Source organism: Cebidichthys violaceus, unplaced genomic scaffold (assembly GCF_023349555.1).
Source record: "Cebidichthys violaceus isolate CVI_PGR_0920_01 unplaced genomic scaffold, fCebVio1.0.p SCAF_124, whole genome shotgun sequence".
Lineage (NCBI taxonomy): Eukaryota > Metazoa > Chordata > Actinopteri > Perciformes > Stichaeidae > Cebidichthys > Cebidichthys violaceus.
The window spans coordinates 47,501-70,124 of NW_027176290.1; the positions used below are offsets into that span (position 1 = coordinate 47,501).

A 22,624-nucleotide genomic window follows, 5' to 3' on the forward strand; every position below is an offset into this window, starting at 1 on the left:
ATATATTTATTTATTTTATATATTTATGTTTAATAGAAATTTACCTGATTTTTATATATATTTATATATATATATATATTTATTTATTTATGTTTAATAGATATATATATATATATATTTGTTTAATATAAATTTACCTGATTTTTATATATATATTTATTTATGTTTAATAGAAATGGACCTGATTTTTAGGACTAACATGATAAGCCTTTAGGTCAAACATTAGTGGGTTTTTTTGGCCAGTGAAGGGAGGTGAAGCTGTGTTCATTCAAAACGAGGACAATGAGCAGCAGATCAATACGCTGCTCTGCTGCTCTGCTGCTCTGCTGCTCTGCGGCTCAAACGCTCATTCTCCACTTGCACCTTAAACTATGAAAGCTGTGGAAGAACATCAGAGTCAGGGTCACGTGATCAACACACGGCAGACTGGATGCTTCTGTTGACGGTGCCCTAGTTCCATTTCCTTCTCTCGCTCACGACAGGGTAATAAAATACACAGAAATACGTGAGCAAAGCTACATTTTTAGAGTTCACAACAAGAAAGAAGCTTTCAAAACAGAAACGACGTTTGTGGTGAGAATAATAATACGTCTAATTTATCTTCAGCGGTGATCTCGAGTGGAACCCACGGCTTCCCGCTATGACTGAAGCCACGAATAGTGTAACGCAAAGTAAACACTGGGGCTGGGAAATAATCCAATCTTCCAATTCGTAGACTTTGAGAGGAATAATACTGCGGTAATATGATAATATATCAATATCAGAATCATATCCTCCAAGAAGACGCGACTGTTTCAACATCTTAACCATCGAGCGGCATCACTCACTCCAGAGAGACGACTCATCTAAAGCTCGGGACGACTCGGTAATATTACTCATCTTTAACGCTTTTGATCAATTTATACAAAAGATTTAAAGATATGTTTACACTAAAAAAAGTTGATGAATTAAACAAACAAATAGAACACGATTGGTTGGTCTGCCAGATGTCATAAAGACCAATGTGAACAAGAGATATTTTGGTCTTGGAAACTTTCAAATCACTTTTCAGTTTTAAAATATCTTGAAAGGGGAAAACCACAGACTTAATCTGATGTAAATGTCCAACAAGCAGGGTGACGGTTTGTCCTTCTGTGTTTCCAGTCATGTGACTTTCATCCCGACGACCCAATCTCTCTCTCTCTCTCTCTCTCTCTCTCTCTCTCTCTCTCTCTTTTTTTTTTTTTTGCTCGACACGTTGGACAGATGCCGTTCGGTTCCAGCGCCGCCCTTAAAACCAGATTACTTCAACCCCGACCGGCCGCTCCAGCTTTCTCCATCTGCCTCGAGCCGAGGCCTTCTGCTTCTCCAGTCGTTCGTTTGTTTTACCGTAAATCGCACAAAAAAAGAATCGACAATTATATATACGGCAAATTATAAAGAATGATAAAGATTCTGATGCGCTTCTGTCTGATATCTACGTTTAATGAAGAGCTCGTCTCACCGGATCCACCGTCGTCACCTTTTGACGTCCTTCTGGCAGAGAGGAGATTAGATTAATAAAAAAAACTATTTATGGATAAAATAAGCAGATGGTGATGTCTGTCGTGGGTAATCAAATTAATTTAATACCTGACAAATCGAGGAATTTCCTTAAATTTAATGCCAAATCCTGTAAAGCGTAGAGACAATTATGGGTGTAGATTATTTATTTTTTTGTATTTGTTAAATCGAGGAAGAATTCCAGACGTCGATTTTTCTCGGTTTATGGACCAGCGCCACTGTAACCGTGGCGATGGATTACCGTAGTATTTAAAGTATAGTTCGTGGGGCTGATATTCGTGGGTAAAAAGATAAACAACACCTGAATGAAGGACGTTTCTTACTGTTATTTCAGCTGCCTAATGGACTCCATTTACACAACCTTTAGGCCAGGCCAGCGCCACACCGCGGGGGGGGGGGGAACCTTTCGCCACCAGAACACGATGCTCCAAGGCTCCTCCTAGCTCGGTAATGAGATATCTCCTCCATTGTTGTATTTCTATCTAAGCTTTGCTTCCTCCTTAAAATTGCATCGTCCTCCGATCGTTGCGTTCATAGTGTCTTGTTTCCGCAAAAGAGCGAAAGCGCTGAATGGAACAGAAAGTGACGTTGTCAAGCCTGTTGTCATGCAGGTGTGAACACATGCGGACAGATTCAATCTGGTGAGTTTCTGGCAGGGCGGGTAAAGCTTTAAAGAGGGATTTGGATCACATTTGGTTTAGCTTGGCCCCCGTCCACAGAGTCTATAACAACCACTCACTGACCTGGCAACAAAAAATCCCACACTGCAGGCAGCTGTGTGTGTGTGTGTGTGTGTGTGTGTGTGTGTGTGTGTGTGTGTGTGTGTTATCCTTCCATATAAAAACTATGGGTCGTCTTGCGTACACAGTCTTATCTCACACGGCAGGAGGTTGGAGCGTTTTGACACCGCTGGCATGTGCATACGTGAGGTCCGTCACATAAAAAGGCTCCAGGTTCAGCTAAGGTACGTCGAATGAGAGTCAATGCTAATCATAGCAATTCCTACACACACACACACACACACACACACACACACACACACACACACACACACACACACACACACACACACACACACACACACAGAGAGAGAGAGAGAGAGAGAGAGAGAGAGAGAGAGAGCTGACAGTTTAAAACACCTAGCTAAAGCTTAAATGATTAGTCAGTCTAATTCATCTAATTTCATAATCAGTCTTTTCATTCATTCTCCCAGCAAAATTGCAAAAGTGTTACTTCTCAAATGTGAGGACTTTCTGTTTCTCTCTCTCATTAGAGGTCGATCGCTTCGTCTCACACGAAACAAACAGCTTGAATATGAAGTTCTGATTGAAGATATTTTCAAGACCTGGGGGCGTTGTGTGGTTTGTGCCTCGGCCAATCAGTTGTCAAGACGCCGCCCCCAAATTAACTGTCACATTAATCAATAATTAAAACAAAAGCTGAAACTAATGCAGCTTAATACCACGGCCCTGCAGTAAACTCCACCTGCATGAACTTTATGTTAGTGGTGCTGATGAAATATACAGAACTTAAATATCCAACCTAACCTCAGATATACTGAGAGGACAAAACATTAACAAAAAAACAACTCAGAATCGCACAATTCAACCGCACCACAAACCATATCCTCACAAGAATGACTGTGACGCCTCTCCACCAACAAACACTGAACATTATAACCTCCACAGAGGTATTTCAGAGCGTATTACACCATCAATCCAGCGTTTATTACAGCAGCTGACTCAACAACAGTTCTGCTAACATTTTTTTTTTTTTCTCCCAACATCAGCATCACGGCAAAGTTGACCTTTACTCCAGCCTGTGGACATATCTGCTGTCTCTTACACAATAGGCTGGTGTTTTTTCGAACAGGTTAGACTTTACTGAGACACGGGGACAGGCTGAGCACGAGCGCCTCAGATAAGACCATCGATCGAGACTGTTCCTGTGCATAGTTGCAGGTTGAATTCAAAGCTGTTTGGGGCTGTTAATGAGTATATAAAGTGTTCCATCCCTGAGTGTACATACACTGCAGGAGCATGTTGTTAAAGCGTAGCGTCACACGGATGCATGATCTAATAAGCAAAGTGCATCACAAGCTGCTGCAGCAGTAAATTCCTAGCAGGGCAGATATTTATAGAGTATTAATAACTTCCTCAACGTCAGTCTTGATTGCAGTTTTCCCACACTTGCTTTTACTTAAAACTCCCGTTTACAAATGACGGCTTTTGTTTTTCTTTAATTTTTCACACAACTTAAAACTCATTCTGTGTTTCAATCAGTTCACCACACGCCACAGAAATAAAGATACGCTTATGAAGAAAACTGCGATCCTCATCAGTAGGTTTGTCCAGATTAAATGATTAACCGTTCGGTCAACGACATGTTAATAAATAGGTGAAAATGAACATATTCAATTCCTTAAATCCCAATAAAAGTCTTTTTTTTTGTTACCAAAAAATATCAATTTTACTATCACATAAGACAATCAACATCAGCAAAGCCTCAGAAATAAAAAAAACAAGCTATAAGAAGAGTTTGCAGATTAATAAATGCTCTACAATGTTGCAAAATCAACTTCATACAACACATCCCAGCACTTCTTTATCTTTAATCTATATGACCTGAATATACGGTGTGTGTGGAAACACATGTTTGCATGTATGTGAGCATGCACAATAATCTAAGTGTGCACAATAATCTAAGTGTGCACAATAATGTACGTGTGCACAATAATCTACGTGTGCACCCCGTACCCTAAATACATACTCGTGCCTATAGTCCACCATAGCAGAGAAGACCAAATCCGTCCTAATTCAGGGCAATGGCCGGGGATACGATCATTATGTAACATGCAAAGGAACGTCGAACGTCAGAATCCCACAGAACGACGTTATGACACCAACAAATCGATTCACCAAGACGAACTACGATTATTGGCACGCGCTGTGCCACCAAAAAACACCAGAACATTCCTGCGCAGAAGTGTTTAATGTAACCGAGCTGTGTGTAAAATGATGACGCTTTCCAGAAACTAGTCTAGAAGAGGAAACGAAACTACCGGTTACAGTTTTAAAAAAAAAACTAACTTCAGTGACCCAATAAAAAGCCAGAGGATGTAAACGTTGTGTTCTCTGAACGTTGTGTACAAATAACCGTGTTCAGAACCAGGTGACATCTGACATTCCTGATGCAGAAAGAACACAAACCTACAGTAAACGTGAATAATATCAAATATGTATAATATCACATATTAAAACAAAGGGCGTTAATTCGGGTTGTGTGTGTGGCGCCTATAAACCCTCAAAGATGTATTCATTTACGCCAGTTTGTCTATTTTTTTTTGTTTCCCGTCTCCGAGTTGGCACCACAAGATGTGATGGAACTGCCTCTCCGATGCTAGCCGTTAGCCGTTAGCTCCCGATGAACACAAACGAAGCAACAGACGGTCCAACAACCGCCAACATCGGCCTCTAAATTAAAGACACGACTGCGGCAGATGCATTCATAAACTACACGCACTCCACTCCTTAATAAAGCAGGACCATACAGAAAGCGTCAGACACAGTTAGCTTAGCATTTTTTTTTTTTTTTTTTAGCTTACTGAGATGCTGAGTGAACCAGAAGAAGCGACGTTAGCACGGCGAGCTAACGGAGCTAACCTTACCAGGTCAACACGAACAGGACCGCGGAGCGAGATGCATCAATTTCTGGATGTGTCGCTGGAGCCGACGGTCCGGAGAGAGCGAGACGGAGAGATGTGGCAACTTCGATGCGATCAGAGCAGACGGAGCAGCGATGTCGTCGGGATCATTGCAGAGACACTCGACATTAATGTGGTTCCTGTTTCTTCTTTTTGCTCGGACTGACTCAGATGCCCGTTTTTGCAGGTCGTTGCTTAGCGAGTCTCTCTCTCTCTCTCTCTCTCTCTCTCTCTCTCTCTCTCTCTCTCGCTCACGCACATACACACAGACACACTCTCACACACATACACACACACACACACACACACCCTCAAGGGACGAACCTGCCAAATACTGACCCCGCCTCTCTTACGCCGAACACAGCGGGAGACAGCTGCCAAATACTGACCCCGCCTAGCGGACAGCTAACTTAACGCATACCGACAGAGACAAGATGTGTCTTTAGTGTGTGTGTGTGTGTGTGTGTGTGTGTGTGTGTGTGTGTGTGTGTGTGTGTGTGTATATTTCTGTCTCCATTGAAGTTCAACCAACTCAGTGTCTACGTCACAAATTATCTAGAGAGTAACTAAGTACACGTGGGCTACTCAAGTACTGTATTTTGAGGTACTTCACATGAGTATTTCCATTTTCTGCTACTTTTTTACTTCTACTCCACTACACTTCAGAGGCAAATATTTAAATTTTTACTTTAAGCATTACTTTAGTGACTTTGTACAATACAAAATATAACCAACACATACACGATGATGTATTATTATAGTTAAGATAAGACTCCTTGGTGAAATTCACCACGGCTGCAATATTAAAGCGATGTACACATTATTGCATCGATACTTATAATCCGATAATGTACATTATTCTGAAATGGGCCATTCTGCATCATGACTATTTCTATACTTGTACTTTGGCTAAAGTAAGGCTTTGAATGCATGACTTGTACTTGTAACAGAGTATTTCTACACTGTGGTATTGCTAATTAATGATTACAAAGTACACCACTCTTGACGTCCTGTAAGTAAACAGAGAGGGGGGGGGGTTAACACTCACTTACCATCTATCGTGATGGAGAGCTTTGAGATCCAGAAGCTCTGGTTTAGGGGCCCCCTGAGCCCCCAAAGGGCCCTCTGGACCCCCAGCAGGCCCGAGGTGGAGGAACAGATTGTCAAGAGAAGAAGAAGTGGGTTTGTTTTGGAGCTGGATGCAGGAGATGAGGCGTAGCAGCAGCGAGCGAGGCTGCTGGTTGTTCAGACACTCCTTCTGTTCCTCCACCCCCTACACCTCCCCCACCGTCCATCTACACCCTCCCCCCGTCCTCCTCAACCTCACACTCAGTTAAGAAAAAAAAAAAATCAATAAACAATCAAATAAACGAGTGTCTGCCTATCTAAGTAAAAGCTCTACAGGATAAAAAACAATGGTATGACATTATGGTGGCTGTAAAGTATAAAGCACTGGTGTCTGTTTAAGCTCTGATTTAAACAACACTGAAGATGATCAATAAAACGATCAATGTTGTCATAAAATATCTTCCAAATGTGTAATAAACAATGATGCTCTGCATTAAAAAAAAACAGAACATTTAAATATCTGTTACAGTTTTACACTTCATGTCAGTGAACACGCTTTGTCAGCCTTAGATTAAGTTAATCTGAAATTCAAAACACAGGCATAAACTTTTATTTTTCTCTCATTCATAAATGACATTTAATATTATTTGTGAAACCACGGTCATGTGTGTACCTGTCATTGACAAAACATGTGATAAATGTGCTGTCTTTTAAATAAAGATGTTGTTATAAAATGTATAATTATCATCCGTAGGATTCTTGAAATTGAGTTTTACTGACATTGACTTTATAAACAGATCCCCAGGAAATTTTAATACATTTTTTAATATTTTTTTTTGCCTATATTACCTCAATATCTACGTATAAATTAATCTCTATGTGTACAAACCCCAATCACTGAAATATTTAGGTGACAGCTAAACCATCTCTGTGTTGTTTACTTCGTTACAATTACTGTCTGCTGCTCTTCGCTTGATGTGAATCAGTTGGTCTGTACCGCCACCTGGTGGCCGGCTCGTCTCACGGCGCTCCATCCTCCTTCCTCTTCCACACATCTGCAAACAGCATCGTTTCTCCTTTGTTTCAGTCCATCCCATCAATCAAACGTCAACACGAGCTGCTCTATAGACACTTTATTGCTGTGTTTATTGTTTTACACTCAGTGGAATGTTTAACTGTGTGTTTGGTGGGCCGGTCGTAACACTCACCCTCCAAATATCTGTTACCAAACCAAGATTTAAATAGCAAAAAAAACAACAACAACTATAATGCAGTAATACAATATACACGATGCTATAAATTCTTAAGGTGAATTCATTCTCACTAACATATAGGCTATACTGGTCCATTTACAAAATTATTTTTTTTTAATATATATTGATATATAAGATATAAAACAAGAGCAATGCACATTCTTCAAAAGGTAAAGAAAACGTGGTGTTTTTTTTGTATATATATATATGTATATATGCAGATATAGTTGTGTGTGAATTCTGTTTTGGTGGCAACAAAACAACAGTCAACAGTCAATATTACCACGTGTGTCCACAGCATATATACTGAATAATAGGACAGCTATTGTTGGAGAAATCTAGAGGAGATGATGATCGAAAAAGAGTATCATCACCACAAAATAATGACAGTTCATAGCCCAGTTTAAATGATAAGTGTGATAATACTCCGTATTTCTGTTATTGTCAATGAATCCCATGAAAAAGAAAAATGAAAACAATGAGTCCGTCCTACTAACAAGTATTCTCTGCTTATTTTTTGCACCAGGTGATACTTTTCTTTATTGTCATAAACATGGTCCCTGTAGTTTATTTAGAGCCCCCCCCAATGTGTATTCATACGCAGCTGAAAATAGTCCCCAACAAATACACCACTTACTCTTAGTTTGAGTGACGTTTGCTAAAAACTACAGTGCCCAGATGTTTTTTAGGAAGTTATCAAGCCTTTTTTTTTTTTAAATCTTAGCATTTATTCCTGACTCGTTTTTATTAATGTACGTCTTCAATAGGAATGAATGGGCTTTGCACTGAGTGATTTTTAATATTTCCATGGGATGTATGTTGACATTAACAAAATACTAGAACACCACCAGCCTCATCCTCTCAGGATGCTGTCATACGTAGCTCAACTCAGCGGTCGCGTATGAGATATTGCTTCATTACACATTTATTGGAACTAAACAACTTTTCAAACCGGTGAACGTATATAAAAGACAGTCCTTTGTTGATGTAAACTGCAGACAGTCTTGCTTTCTTAGTGTATTTAATGATCACGTTTTTTTTAATGAACTGTATGCAGGGATGGCACAAATTAACTATGTGTATCCTTTAATATCGATTGAAACTACACTCTGCCGGTTAATTAGATCATATTTTACAAAATTGGTGCCGCAGAGTTTGTTTGTTTGACACACAGGACTAGCATGGATATGGTAAACACACACACACACACACACACACACACACACACACACACACACACACACAGGTAGAGCTCCTCTAGAGACTCGGATTCATTGAGGAGCTTCACGGCTACATTTTGACTACCACCTCTTGAACACTGGGCGACCAGCTCCTAAATGTTGGCATCGTACAAATATCTTCTCTGTCATAGTGAATAAAGAGTAGTGGAAATAAATCTCAACAACTGAAACACCCACACTGTATTTTCTTTTTTTTTTGTTGTTTTGCCCGTTTCTTCACAATGACACATTCTTGACTTTGAAAGAAGCCTAAAAGCGAAAAAAGAGAGAGAGAGAAGTCCCTTTAAGTAACAACTGAACACACCTACAGATGGCGGTCGCTCGTCCACTATTCGACAAGTATAACTACAGTTGTAAAGACTGGAGTGGTGAGTGACTGTAACTAGAACGAGCCCACCTGCTTATATGTATATATATATATATATATATATATATATATATATATATATATATATACGAACTAAAGATGCTCGACGGATCTCAGGCGGAAGAGGGAAGAAGTACAGTTTGATTGCAGATCACATCTTGTACTTCGCAAAAAAACAGTCCAGGTGGTATTTGTCTCACTTGATCCACGTGTGCCGAGGTTTTAGGCTTCATACACCCTGAGGAAGAAACAAAAGAAGAGTTCGTTTATCTGTGATTTCATCTTAAGATTGACTCCTTTAGCTGTCTTCTGCCAGTATCGTTAGCCTCCTTCACCAGGCGTTTTCCTTTAGTTTCTTGCATTTCATGTGTTACTCTTGTTGTGGATAAAAGTTTATCGTTTAATCAACCTGCAAACCCACGGAGTCCCTCTGCAAAATGTACTGGTTTTGTTTTCTGTCTGTGGCTGACCCTGTGACCTCTCACCTCTCCGTGGCGAGAGGTCAAATGAGAGGAGACATTTCAACAAAACAAATCAATAAAGCTTCCCAGAGGCACCTGCAGGGCGGGGCCTACGACTCAAGAGTCAGCGATAACAGAGGCAGGCTTGTGTGGTCGGCACAGCAGAAAAGAGTTCTAATGGGAGAGAATCAGACGCTAACATCGATTATGAGAACTTTTAGCGTCGTCGTGCTAAATGTGTCCTGTCGTATGAACTCCACACGGGGGCAGCAGAAACAAACTGTGAACATTGGTATGTTCTGAAGTTGATACATTTGCCTTTTTGTGCGTCCGGTTGTCTAGCATTGATTTTTGAGTTGTGTTTCTTGTCATCTGATGAATGTAAACCCATTATTTACTCTCCTCTACCGACCCCTGAGAGAAATATCGGACTCTTTAGATGATAAATGCTCCACTATGTTCACCAGCAAAAACAACAAAGACATTATAAAGCTCTGTCGAGCTGAGGGGAACTGCACGGTCTTATCCCAGGAATTAAAACTCTAGTAAAACCAACGATTAGCTGATTATTACCTGTGCTTGTCCTTCCAGATGCGGAACCATTTGACCAGATTCTTGGTGCTCTGAAGTTTGGGATGAAGACAGTACTCCTGCCCTTTGAACCGAGCCATGTTCTCCATCGTCACGCTGGGAGGACGAGCAGAGGAGAAGAGACGACAAGCAAACAAACAGAGACGACGGAAAGTAAAAGAATCTCATGTTACTATCAAAGTATAACAATAACGCAAACATTCATAATCGTGTGCACTCCGACGGCGGTTCAATTGAAGTGTGCACGGTTCAGAAAGACCGAGAAAAGTTATTTCATGTTAGTCATGAACACATTTTTCTCCAAATGTTCTCCAAAATACAAGACAGCAGGCTGAACTTTCAATATGTTCACTAATAATACTATGGAACCACAAATAGCTTGCTACTGTAGAGTGATTTAGAGTAAAAAAAATGTATTATTTTATATTTCGACGCCAATAATCTGACTCCAAAATAGTTTGTTTTGGCTGCACAATATGCTCGGAGAAATAGACTACTAATAGTTTGAGAGAAGGTTGAGATCTACAGGAGCCAAGCTAAAGTTAATGTCTTTTTGTACGCATAACAATGGAGCTGAATGGCGAGACAATACTGATGGGGGGGGGGGGGTCATTTAAAACCATCTGAAAGGCAGTGTGAGTGGTTTGAATAGAAACTGGTCACTTTGACATGTTTTTGCCCCAAATCTGAACCTGCATTCAACAACATTCGCGCAGTTCAGAAAGGATCAGCCTCCACCGGGAGGCCGGTTACTCGGCAGTGGAGTAATATTATGGAGCCGCCACTGAAAAATGTGACATCGAGGCTCGCTGAATCAATCGGCCCGTCTGTAGCCCTCCGCTTAAGGGCAGACGGCGGAGACAGTCTGCCTGCATGTGGCACATTCAGGCTGAAACAAGGGAGATGTGGGGAAGAAAAATAAAAACACCCAGCATGCCATGGGGTGGGGTGGGGTGGGGGGGGGGCTTCTCCATCCAGTGACACTCTCAAAGGCTTTCGCCAAACCATGAATGCTAAATAAGTTGACTGGGAGAGAAAAGACTTGACTCTCAATAAAAAAAAAAAAAAAAACGCTGCATTCAGTCGTTATAAAGATTCAGGTCAAAGAGTTTTGCATCTGCTTTCCTGCTCATTCAGTTGCCACTTTGACATGCTTTGTTATGGAAGCACTGAGCTTTGAGTGTGTGTTTGACAGATTAAAGTGCTTCTTTTTGTCGCCAAAGGACCCATATCTTCGAGCCCATGATGGTGAAACACACCCCGAATGTTTGTCCGTGGCTGAAATTAAGCCCGATTACTGTGTTACTTTTGAGCTTCAGTTCCTCCTCATTGTCATTCACCTGGGCGGCTGGAGCGCAGCGACCGGCTCTAATGTGGTTAGCAAAATGTTTCATAAGCGCAGAGGAGGGGGGGGGGGGGGGGTGGGGGACAGGCTCTGAGCGAGGAAGAAGAAGAACGTGAGGAAGAAGAAGAGAAGTTATGTTCGTGAAGTGAGCATTTCCATATTCTTCTTATACTTTAAAAGGGGAAATATTGTACTTTTCTATTGTATTGAATTAATTTGACAGCTGCAAGTTACTTAAGATTAACAATACGATTTTTAACATGTTAATGAATCATTAGAATCATTAAAACTTAATCCCATAATATAATAAGTGACTCTCTGCATACTTTCAATACATTTGCTGCTGTACTTTTACTTTCGGCAACGTGTTTGAATGCAGGACTTTCACTTGTAGCGGAGTGTTTATCTACAGTTTATAGAGTGAGGTATCAAGGCAGCGAGAGAACCTGATGAAGAGGGTCACCCATAAGACACACAATGAGTGACAGGAATGAAAAGAGGGGGAAAAGGAATATAAAAGAGAGCATCAAGTAGGGGGGAAAAAGAAAACCCTGAATGGAAAAGAGAAGGGAAGAGAAAAGGGGAGAGGAAGAAAAGAAAAGAGGAGAGAACAGGGTCACTGTGTGGCTCAGAGCTTGTGTGAGTGGCTGAGGAGTGGTAGTCCAGAATGCCAAACTGAGCGCCGTGAGCCAAAGGGCCACAACAAAGGCCAGAGGGGGGGTGGGGACTCATTTCTCTCCTACCCTCCTTGTTTCTGGGGCTTTTTTTCCGGAGCCCGCTGAGGCTCATTTTTCACTGGGCACCAGCTGCTGGTGGCCCCCATCTCATGCTAATAGAGCAGCCTTAAGTAACGGCGGAGCGGCGGGGAACACACAACTCAGAAGTTCAACATTCTGGTGTGTTTTTTATTTATTTTTGTCTGCATAGTCTTTGAAAACACGAGCATATTTATTTTCCTTTAAAATCATTTTAGGCACATACTGTACACACAGCAACACACTAACTTTAACGGTGTTTCTGTGCATTAATCAGACTTATTGTGACAAAATTCAACCTTTTTTAATCAACCAACGTCACTTTAACATTGGGCTGCTTTAATAATAGCTGCTCATTATAGAGCATCAACTTTAAAAACAGCGATTTGTTCTCATTATCAATAGATTTGTCTATTATCTTTTTGATTGATATCTAATTTAAATGATAAATACGTCACTAAAAGTTGTTAGTTCATTTCTATCCATTAACTAAAAGAGTAATAGACTAATGGCTGAAATCTATGGGATACATTATGGAAAAGTTGACTGCTATAATCTGTACTCTCCATTATTAAAAAGAGCAATTTATGTGGTGTAATTTACTAACAAAGAGGTACAGGAGATATCTGACGTATAATCTGAGTAAACACATCGGTGTTTTGTTAATTGCACAGTAAATATTCTTAAATTAAAGGTTGTAAATGTAACCAGAGCTCAGTCAAAACATCTTGATCTCTCATAGAGACATTGCATTGACTAACATTCATCACCTGGAGACTTATTTAAACCTCATAACTGTAAAACGTAATGACCTGCATCACACTTGTATGTCTGTCCCTAAAGGAAACACATTCATGTCATTATGTCACATCCACATGATTTGTTTTTTTCACAGTGTTCTCAGTGTAAAATTGTAATTTGCCAGCAGGTGGCAGCACAGTTTGTGCCTTGAGCCCAAAGCCGACTCTTGGGGAGGCTGACATAACATCCCCCATCTGTTGTCCCTTCATGTTCGCTTTGACATGAAACTTCAAATGAATTCCGCACGGAAAATCACGGCTCATATTTCTGGAAACGTATATGAAACTTCACCCCCAGGAGTTGACCTAAGATCACAGTAAGATATACTACATACTGTAGGCTATATACAGTAAAGTTTATTTATTCAAAGTTTTCTATCTGAGCGCCACAGGACACTCGGAGTGTGTTCGGACCCCTCTGGAGGGACAGGCCTAGTTATCATGCTGCATTCCAGCAAACTGTGTGTGACTCAGCGGTTTCAGACGCAAGAATCCAGCAGAAAAGTAGAACTTTTAGGACAATAAGTGACAATTTCTTAACTGTGTGACAATTATCCGGAAATGAAGCTTGAGACTTCCTTAGATAGTCATGTAGAAACTTCTTTTCTCCCCGCCTTTCCAACTAATAAAATAATTCCTCCTGACTTTTGGGGGCGCCATTAAATCATCAGTTAATCGTCGCACCGTAAATCCTCCAAAGTGCTTTAAGCAAAAGACGACGGGATGTTTTGATTATCCCTCTACCACTGCCACATGGTTTTTTTTTTTACGGTCACGGCTGTGGAGTTTATCCAGGCAGGTACAAATAGGGTTATATCATGGCGTGCGTGGCGCATACCGGCACAGGTAAATAAAAAGAGACGGGTGGGGAAAAGGTCAAGGGTATAAAGGGACAAAGACAAACGAGAAGGATAAAGAGGAAAGAGGGGAACAAATAGAAAAGACGTAGAAGGTCAGCAAGGAAAGGGCAGAGACAAAGAGACCCAGCAGAGAGACAGAGAATGAAAGTCTCACTCACAATATCATCTTCTCCTGGCAGAACGGATGTTTGGGTTTGATCTCCAGCTTCTGCACATCCTTGTATCTGATCTTTGGTCCTTTTCTGGTGCACCTGCACTTGTAGGCTGTGGAGAAATCGAACACACAGGTGTGTCAGACAACATGCGACTCAATCAACTTGTGATGCTTGCGGGACTCAATGGAGACTTGATCGTGTGGCAGATTATTAAAGTTAGTCACAGTGACATTGAAGTGATAGAAAAAGTTATGTTTTTGTGATTCGTCGGCTCTGGATCAGCCCTCGGTTTGTCTCTTTATATCACACACTGACAACCAGAGCCAATATCAAAGGCTTAATTAGATCTAATTAAGTCACATATAGACAGTTTTCTGCAAGTATACTTTTGGCATAAATTGTGTGCTACTTCAAAACTACTGTACATCAGCAATATGAACTGATTTGTTATCCAATGCATCTCAGAGGATTCATGCATTCACACTGAATGGATTCAAGTTCAAGTGTCTTCGACAGAAACCTCACTTTTTCTGCTGCTTTCCTATCAGACTAACCCCTAAAACCACTGAGGACACATTAAGAGCTTTAACGGAGGCTAAACGCGCAGCCACACATCTTAAATATTTGTTTTGTTTCAGTCCGACGTCTTCTGGAGGTCCAGAATAACGACACAGGAAATGAGTTCTGCTGCTGGGTTGTATATTTGCAACAGGAGGCGATGACCTGGATGTTTCCAAGGTTTCCTTCATCCATCACCTGCTTTCTGTCCTCACGGCCGGCCATTAAATCTGTCTCGAGCTCCACACTGGAGCCAGCGCAGACAACAACAGCTCCCAACACTGAGCGGCACGTATCCACGTCTGCTGCTTTTTATGAGTCAGTGGCGTCAGGCTATAGGAAGAGAGAAGGTCTACCACTATTACTCAGGTAGTATATGCTGTCATCTAGGTGATGACAAGAATAAAAATAGAAATTTAAGACATTTAAGTGTATAAAGTGGAAGTTGATTGCTGGCAAGTTATTGGTTTGCCCTCTTTTTGCACCATGCAACAGTATCCAAGTACATTCACACAATATGTGCTTTTCAAAGAGCTGACTAACAACACACGGTCTTTCCTTATTAAAACTCATTTGCAGAAATACAAGTTTTAAATGGATTCTATTGAAGTTTTGCAGGGGTTTTTTTTGATCAAAACGTTTTCATTGAAATCTGTTTTTCGTAACAATGGCATTCCCCCCCCCCCCCACCCCTCTCCATGAAAATTGGCATTTAAATTCTTCCAGTTACATCCCGGAGTCCCAGAGTGGTGTTCAGGGTGTTAAAAAGGCTCGTGAATGCCAGCACTCGGCTCATTATTGAGATCTGATTTTTTTTTTCTCCACACCATAGTATGAAGTCTATGTTGTAACATAGCGGGGTAACATTAAAGCTCTTCTCAGTGTTTACAGATTAAAATAAAGTGCTGAGTTTGAAGCAAGTGCTCATATTGGTGGTGTCAACATTTATGCGCACAAACGCACCGCAGAGGCACAGCTGTTTGTTTTCACAACCTGCGTTGGAGATTCGAGTTGGCATCAAGTTTACTCACAAACTCTGGACGGGAAAAGTGATTTGAAGCTTAATTCCATTCATGCACACATGGAAAAAAAGAAAAGAAGAAGAAGCAAAGCAGGCAGTCATATAAGTCTCCAGCTGTTGTTTTGTTTTTCAGTCACATCAACGCAACACAGTACAGATTACAAACTTCAAGCACAAATGGAAGAATAAATAAAAAAAAGAAGCATTTTTTTAGTTTACCTTCTGTGCTCAGGACGTACAAGGCCACCACTAACAGCAGCAGCACCGCTGTGCACCGATGCATGGTTTCACAAGTAAAACAAATATATATATCTATATAGATATATGTGTTGTTGTTTTTTTGTTTGTTTTTTTTAAAAAAAAGCTCCAGAAAAATCCGAACTCTCGAGAACACGCGGGGAAAAAAAAAGAAAATCAACACAAGTCTTTCGAGGTGCAGATAAAATCCACTTGCAGAGACTGTGAGGATGTCAGAGCTGAAGGAGCTGCTGAGAGGTTCTGCTTCTGTTGTTTTCCTTTAGGAGCGCTGATTGCGCAACTCCGTCTGTGCGTCCGAGAACCTCCGATCTCCAAACTCGTCTCTCTCTCTCTCTCTCTCTCTCTCTCTCTCTCTCTCTCTCTCTCTCTCTCTCTCTCTCTCTCTCTGCCTCTCAGAGCTCTCTTTAAAAGCAGCCCGCTGTCCTCTTCTCATTTATATGCGCGGCCAGACAGCGAATCAAACACTTGTGGCCTGAGAGAGGGAGAAGTGGAGAACATGGAAGGGGATGGAGGGAGGGAGCGAAAAGAACGAAATAATACACATTTTGTTTACCAAAAAAAAAAAAAAACCGAGGGCGGAGGGACGTCTGACTTGATGGACGGTGTTGGCTGAACTCCTTCTGGAACCGTCCAGCTTCTGTCCTGATCATAACCGACAGAAGCATGTTAACGCCACACTGAGGCGATGGTTTGAACGTGACAACAACGTAAACTCATAAAGGTTATTTTTGTATGCCTCTGGTGAGATATATACACTCTGCAGTGTCCTAAAATATTATTAGCAAAGAACGCCTACAGGCCTATTAGGACTCCTTAAAGTGTGAAGGGTCCTTTGGAATTCGCTCAAACTTAATAGAAGAAGAAAGATTAAGCCATATTGGAATTTATTTCCAAGAAAATCATCATCTTAGCCTATTTGTATGGGCTGCTTTGATCAAAAGAAATCAAAGCTTTATTGTGAAAATATTAGTAGTTTTATCACATTTCCTGAAACAAACAGTCTTTTGTTTGAGAATCTAACTTCATAAAAGAAGACGATCGTTTACGAAGATAAACAAGTTTGATGAATCACAACTTTGTTTAATGCATGTGTTATTGAAAACATATACACAGGTCAAATAACACATTTAGGTGGAGTTAACAGATTATTTTAATTTTCTCTTCTCAGTAAAACAAACAGAATCTAAGCTAGCCTTTCATATTAGATTTAATGTTACAAATATCAGATCAATACAGACGTTCAGGCTTCCTCGTGTGGCTCAAAGTTGTACTGCAGATACAAAAATAACAGATTATGGAAGAAATTTACTTGGCGACCCAAATACAATCTGCTGCGACGCACCTGCGGGTCCCGACCCAGTGTTTGGTGATACTTGTTCCATTTTATATTGTGAACATGAATAAATGCCGCCATTGTGTATCTGGGGATGCCACCAGGCTGAACCGTTGGCCTGTAAGAGATAGCCCTGAGAAGGAGGTCTGACCCCCCCCCACCCACCTGGGACGCTCTGACCACAGGATTAAACCGGATTCATCACCGTCCTGCATCAGGAAGGATTTGTGTGTGTGTGTGTGTGTGTTTGTGTGCCTTCTCTCTATGTGTGTGTGTGTTTGTGTTCACCTCCCTGCCCTCAACACTGATGCAATCAGCTGCTGTCATCACTCAAACCAGCGGCCATGAAATGTCTGTCTGCAGCATGGACCGTTGTGTGTGTGTGTGTGTGTGTGTGTGTGTGTGTGTGTACAGTTTGTCCATGCCTACATATCTATATTTGTGAGTGTGTATATACATAAGTACACAAGCGTGTACATCTGTAAACCGCAGACTACATGTGTCGTCTGAGAAGTGAGCAAATCAACTGTGACTCCATCTCCATCTCCATCCCCCCCCCCCCCCCCCCCCCCCCCCCCCCCGCAGGACACCGATGCTGTGAGAATCCATCCCAAAGTCATTCTGATCTCAGGGTAAAAGACATCGGTGAGCCGTCGGTTCCGGTCTTCAGCCGAAGTCGCCGATAATCAGTCGGACATGCGTTGTCTCGACCCATTAGATCACTTCAGCTCCGCCGAAGACCAAAGGAAAGAAAGAAATTGAAGTTAAATAAATAGACTGCGGATGATTTTGGCCCAAAAATAATCTGTCTGGAAATGTCGATGAGAATCACATCATCTGTCATTTTTGATCAGACAAAGATGTTGCTGGTTGAGAGGAGGTTTGATTTTATGATCCCGAACTGAAACATCACTGCGAACATTGAAAATATCGGAACAGTTGCTTTTAGTTACAAGTTTATTTCTATCAACATAATAGGATATTTGTATCAATATTTTAAACAGATGTTAGAAGGAGTCTGGAGACAATTTCCCAAACGAATAATTGGCATCAAATTTGGAAAAGCCCTAAAGCAGTTTTTTTTTCATTTCCGATGTTCCTTCACAGCTCCATCAGATAAAGAGAAGCACTCCTTCATAACCAGTCCATTATGTTCAATGTGTTCATTTGAAGTAAATAAACTCTTCAGATGAAGCAGTGCCCACTTATTAAGAGAGACCGTAAGAGGCGCTGCAGAGTGGTGAGCAGTTCAAAACGGGAGAAAATCAAATTATAAATGCATATTTCTTGTTCCACAAAACAAGGAATTGTATCAAATTCGTCTAAATTATTGAAACGGATTGTTTCAATAATTCCAAAGACCCACTGTATCAAGTTTCTGTTTCCTATAAGACAGCAAATATTCACGACTGTTTTTAATTTACTGGTAAAACAAAATAATAGAAAACCTAATATCAAATCCTTCCTCCAGCCTGAGGCATACACTATGCATTTCAGAAGAGGCAATAAACACTTCATATTCCAACACTCTGCAGTGTAAAAAGACGTTTCCTTTGCTCGATCGAGCGGAGCAGCTGTTTTGCGACGGTGGCTCTCGGAATACTTCTCCGGTCGCCTCTCCTATTCTTTTTCGACGTGACCGAATTCATCACGCAGAAGGAAGGACTGCGTCTGGATGCACAAACCCTGGGCTTCCATTTGTCTCAGCGGTCTAACTTGCACCGAGTGTAATGTCTTTCAGTGGACTCGGCTCTGGCACAAGCGCAGACCTAACTCACAGGGAAACAGTACGGTGAAACGCGACAGAGTGTGTGTGTGTGGAGTGTGTTGGGGCTGTTTACTCTGGAATGACTTGCTGTAGACGGGAGAGGAGACAGAGAGAGAGGATATTTGTGAGTGATGTGTGTTGGCAGAGTGTCTACTAGATATATAAATACAAGCCGCAGTCTGTAGATAAAACACGCAAAACCTTTGGTGATTATAACAGCATCGGTGCATAAACTATCTTTGTATGCAACTGATTCAAAACAGCGCAACGTTACGAAACGCCAGCTTGTACAAGACGTGAGAGACACAAAACAATCCGACAGATCTCTCCGGGATTTATTATGAATCTGAAAATGTTAAATTTCAATCTCGATGGAAACAAACCTGCAGACCTGTTATTACTGTCTGTCCACTGTGTGACGGACTGTCTTTTGAAGTCGGGTAATTGTAGCTAATCGTAACTTCTGAGGGACGTTTGGGGGGTTAACATTAGAGGAGTGGGTGTCAGGAAGCAAAGACTGATCACACGTACGATGTTATAAACTTCTGTGTGCATGTGGTAGAACAGATGAATAAAACCCACCTTGAATAGGTGGAAATGAAGCCCATCAAATGTGTATTACACCATGGAAACGAATACGATTTTCATTGTTTCGTTACATATATTTTTGGCAAATTAGCTTCAGGTCCGCGCCCACGATCTATCGTACGGAGTTCTGCTTTGCATTCTGTTTATTTGCATGTTTCCTTCAGCTGCCTCTGATCCCTCCAGCAGTCCACAGACATACAGACAGTGAGAGAAAGACAACTTTGAGTTTTGCATGCAGACAGGGTCAGCTGGCAGACAGACAGGTAGGCAGGTGCTGAAGGTAATTGCAGTATGTTATGCTCTCTACGCGTTAAGGTAACGCAGGCATGTAGGGACAATTCATACGGACGCAGACAGGTGTGCAGATGCTGCGAGCTAATTGCTAATTGCAAAAGATGGGATGCTAAGCAGCGGCTGTGTTTTACCAGTCTTCCTGCAGCAGTTTATTCCAGAAGGAATAACTCAACCATTGAAACCAGAATAATATGATATATATATATATATATGATTCTGTGGACGTTAAAATGCGTGTTTATGTCGGACAGACAGGTATGCAAAAAAAAAAAAGGTGTGTACAGGTAGCGAGACAAGTGTGAGAGAGGATAATTCCTCTCAGGTGAGGCGGGGTGCAGGGAGAGGCTCACCGCCCCGGGCAGAGATGTAATTGCTGTTTAAGATGTCATCTTCACACGTGTTGCTTTCATAAGTTTGCAGCCATCAGGCTGAACAGAAGTGGCAGGACGGGGTCGACCCGAGGATGGATCTTTATTCCGTCTTTTGAGAAAATATGTTTTATTGCTTTTATACGGGCAAGAAACTACAATAAGTACACTATTACTATACAAAAAGTCCTCACAGTGTGTTTGATTCCAGCTCTTTTTGTTATTTTCCTATAGGGTTAAATCACTCATATTATAAACAATTGTGCAGATTCTCGAATTCACTTTTTCGTACAATTTGAGCAATACATACAGCTAAAAGACCAGGCTCTGAAATAATACACATTTTCATTGTAAAGAATGATCTGTAAGGCTTAACACAAAAAAAACACCATAGATCCTTTCAAAATAAAATAACTTTGTTGAAATAATGCTCAAACAACCCTTCCTTATACAGCCCTGAGTGTGAGTGACTATTATCCCCTGACTACTCTTGTGCAGTGACATAAAACGACCTGCTGGGACATGAAAAGCACAGAGAAGACAAACACACCATCAGTTGTAGCTTGTTTAGATTTGCATGGCTTCCAGAAGAGACATTTCTCAAGAAATTAAACAGAGTCTCTAGACGGTAAATAGTTTTACAGAAAGAGAGAGAGAGAGAAAGAGAGAGAGAGAGAGAGAGAGATGTTTGTGTGTGTGTGTGTGTGTGTGTGTGTGTACGATTCCTACGTGAAACCCCTCATATCAACATCAGTTAGCACATAAACAGACATGCCATTAGCGCTCAGCAGAGACTCGCTCACTGGCGATCTGTTTTGACACGCTGTGTATCTCTGTGGAAAAGTATGTGAGTCCACATACCGTCCACGGGGCCGGAGGTAAAGGTTCACCGCGGTGAGATGTTATAGAATCACAGAGTGGATGGAGAGTAAGGTAGAAATCTAAAGTAAAGACTTGACTGAATAAGTAATCAATGTCAATTAAAGACATGGTTTGCCATTTTGGGAAAAGATGCTTTATTTGCAGAGTTAGATGAGACTATTGACACCACTCTCATGTCTGTCAATTAAATATGAGGGTACGGGCCGGTTAGCTTAGCTTAGCATAAAGACTGAAAACAGGGGGAAACAGCTAGCCTGGCTCTGTACAAAAGCATCTCTAAATCTCAGTAAAAACACACGTAATATCTTGTTGGTTAAATCTGTACAAAGAACGCCATCTAACATGTTGTTTTTACCACAATGTCTACGTATTCTGTTGAAGAATGAACTGCCTGCATAGATGATGGCAAATCCAGTTGTGCAGCCGTTCAAACGTCAAAGAAACATCTCCACACTCCACTACTCCACGCATGTAAGTGTGTCAATGCCTACAAAGGTCCCCGATGACAGGGATGTTAGGTCAACAGGCAAAAACCCACCAAACCATCATCTGATTCACAGTGGGAGCAGCATGTGTTTCAGTCCCAGGACGCGTCCTATTTATTGAGGTATTTTGTGACATTGATCTTGGCTTATGTTGAAGTTATGCAATCTTTTTGCACCGTATTAAGGCCATACTCTAAAAACTGACCGCTCAGTTCACATCTAGGTTACCCTGGACACAGCTGACGGAGCGCGGAAAGAAAACAGTACAGTGGGAACAGGACTGAATGAGGACATATAAATAAGGACTAAATAAGGACATATATATATATATATATATATATATATACAGAGAGACGCCCTGCAGTTCACTCCAGAGCTAGATTGTTTTGGTGTCAGCTGCCTAGTTTTGGAGACATTGGCCGTAGAGATGTCTGCCAGTCAATTTTCATAACTCAGTAAGCAGGTGTGAAGTAGCATCTTTATCCAATCACAGCTTCTACACACACACACACACACACACACACACACACACACACACACACACACACACACACACACACACACACACACACACACACACACGCAGAGCGATGTGGTGGTTCTATCCCTGTCGTTACCAAACATGTCATATTTCATCTCTTGGCTTGCGGCTGAATTTGCTCGGCCTTGATGGGCTTCCAAGTTTCTGTCAGGACTTGTAAAACTTCCAGAAGAACTTCCAAAACCCCCCCCCCCCCCCACACACACACACACAAATAAATCAAAGAAACACGTCTTTTACCCTCGATAGAATCAAAACAGGAACATTATTAATCCTGACCTGAACTGGGGATGAAGAGTGACATTTCTTCAACTTAGCAGAGCTTCACTGTTGAGGGCTGAACTGAGCTGGATCTTTAGCTCTAATGTGACTCTGATCACGGGATCC

The 22,624-nt window shown here is 41.3% G+C and overlaps 2 protein-coding genes across 2 annotated transcripts in view; both read right to left on the reverse strand.

Moving 5' to 3' along the window:
• Positions 1–5,604, reverse strand: part of LOC137869507 (protein FAM13B-like) — a gene marked incomplete at its 3' end in the record, with an annotated part of 53,097 nt that extends 47,493 nt beyond the window's left edge. The window contains 1 exon segment of the mRNA XM_068706918.1: positions 5,210–5,604.
• Positions 5,605–7,431: 1,827 nt separating this feature from the next.
• On the reverse strand, positions 7,432–16,515 carry cxcl14 (chemokine (C-X-C motif) ligand 14). The gene is made up of 4 exons (XM_068706920.1): positions 15,940–16,515; positions 14,145–14,250; positions 10,209–10,322; positions 7,432–9,412 (listed from the first exon to the last, which is right to left on the reverse strand). Exons 1-4 carry the CDS (start codon positions 16,001–16,003, stop codon positions 9,397–9,399), a joined length of 300 nt encoding a protein of 99 aa, XP_068563021.1. The 5' UTR covers positions 16,004–16,515; the 3' UTR covers positions 7,432–9,396.
• Between the last annotated feature and the right edge of the window lie 6,109 nt (positions 16,516–22,624).

What these genes read in the sequence shown, in the direction of transcription:
- cxcl14 (XM_068706920.1), bottom strand. Translation starts at nt 16,003, where the DNA reads ATGCATCGGTGCACAGCGGTGCTGCTGCTGTTAGTGGTGGCCTTGTAC. An exon ending in GTACGTCCTGAGCACAGAAG is followed by an intron (nt 14,251 to 15,939) that starts GTAAACTAAAAA and finishes ATTTCTCCACAG; the next exon opens with CCTACAAGTGCAGGTGCACC. An exon ending in TGCCAGGAGAAGATGATATT is followed by an intron (nt 10,323 to 14,144) that starts GTGAGTGAGACT and finishes TCGTCCTCCCAG; the next exon opens with CGTGACGATGGAGAACATGG.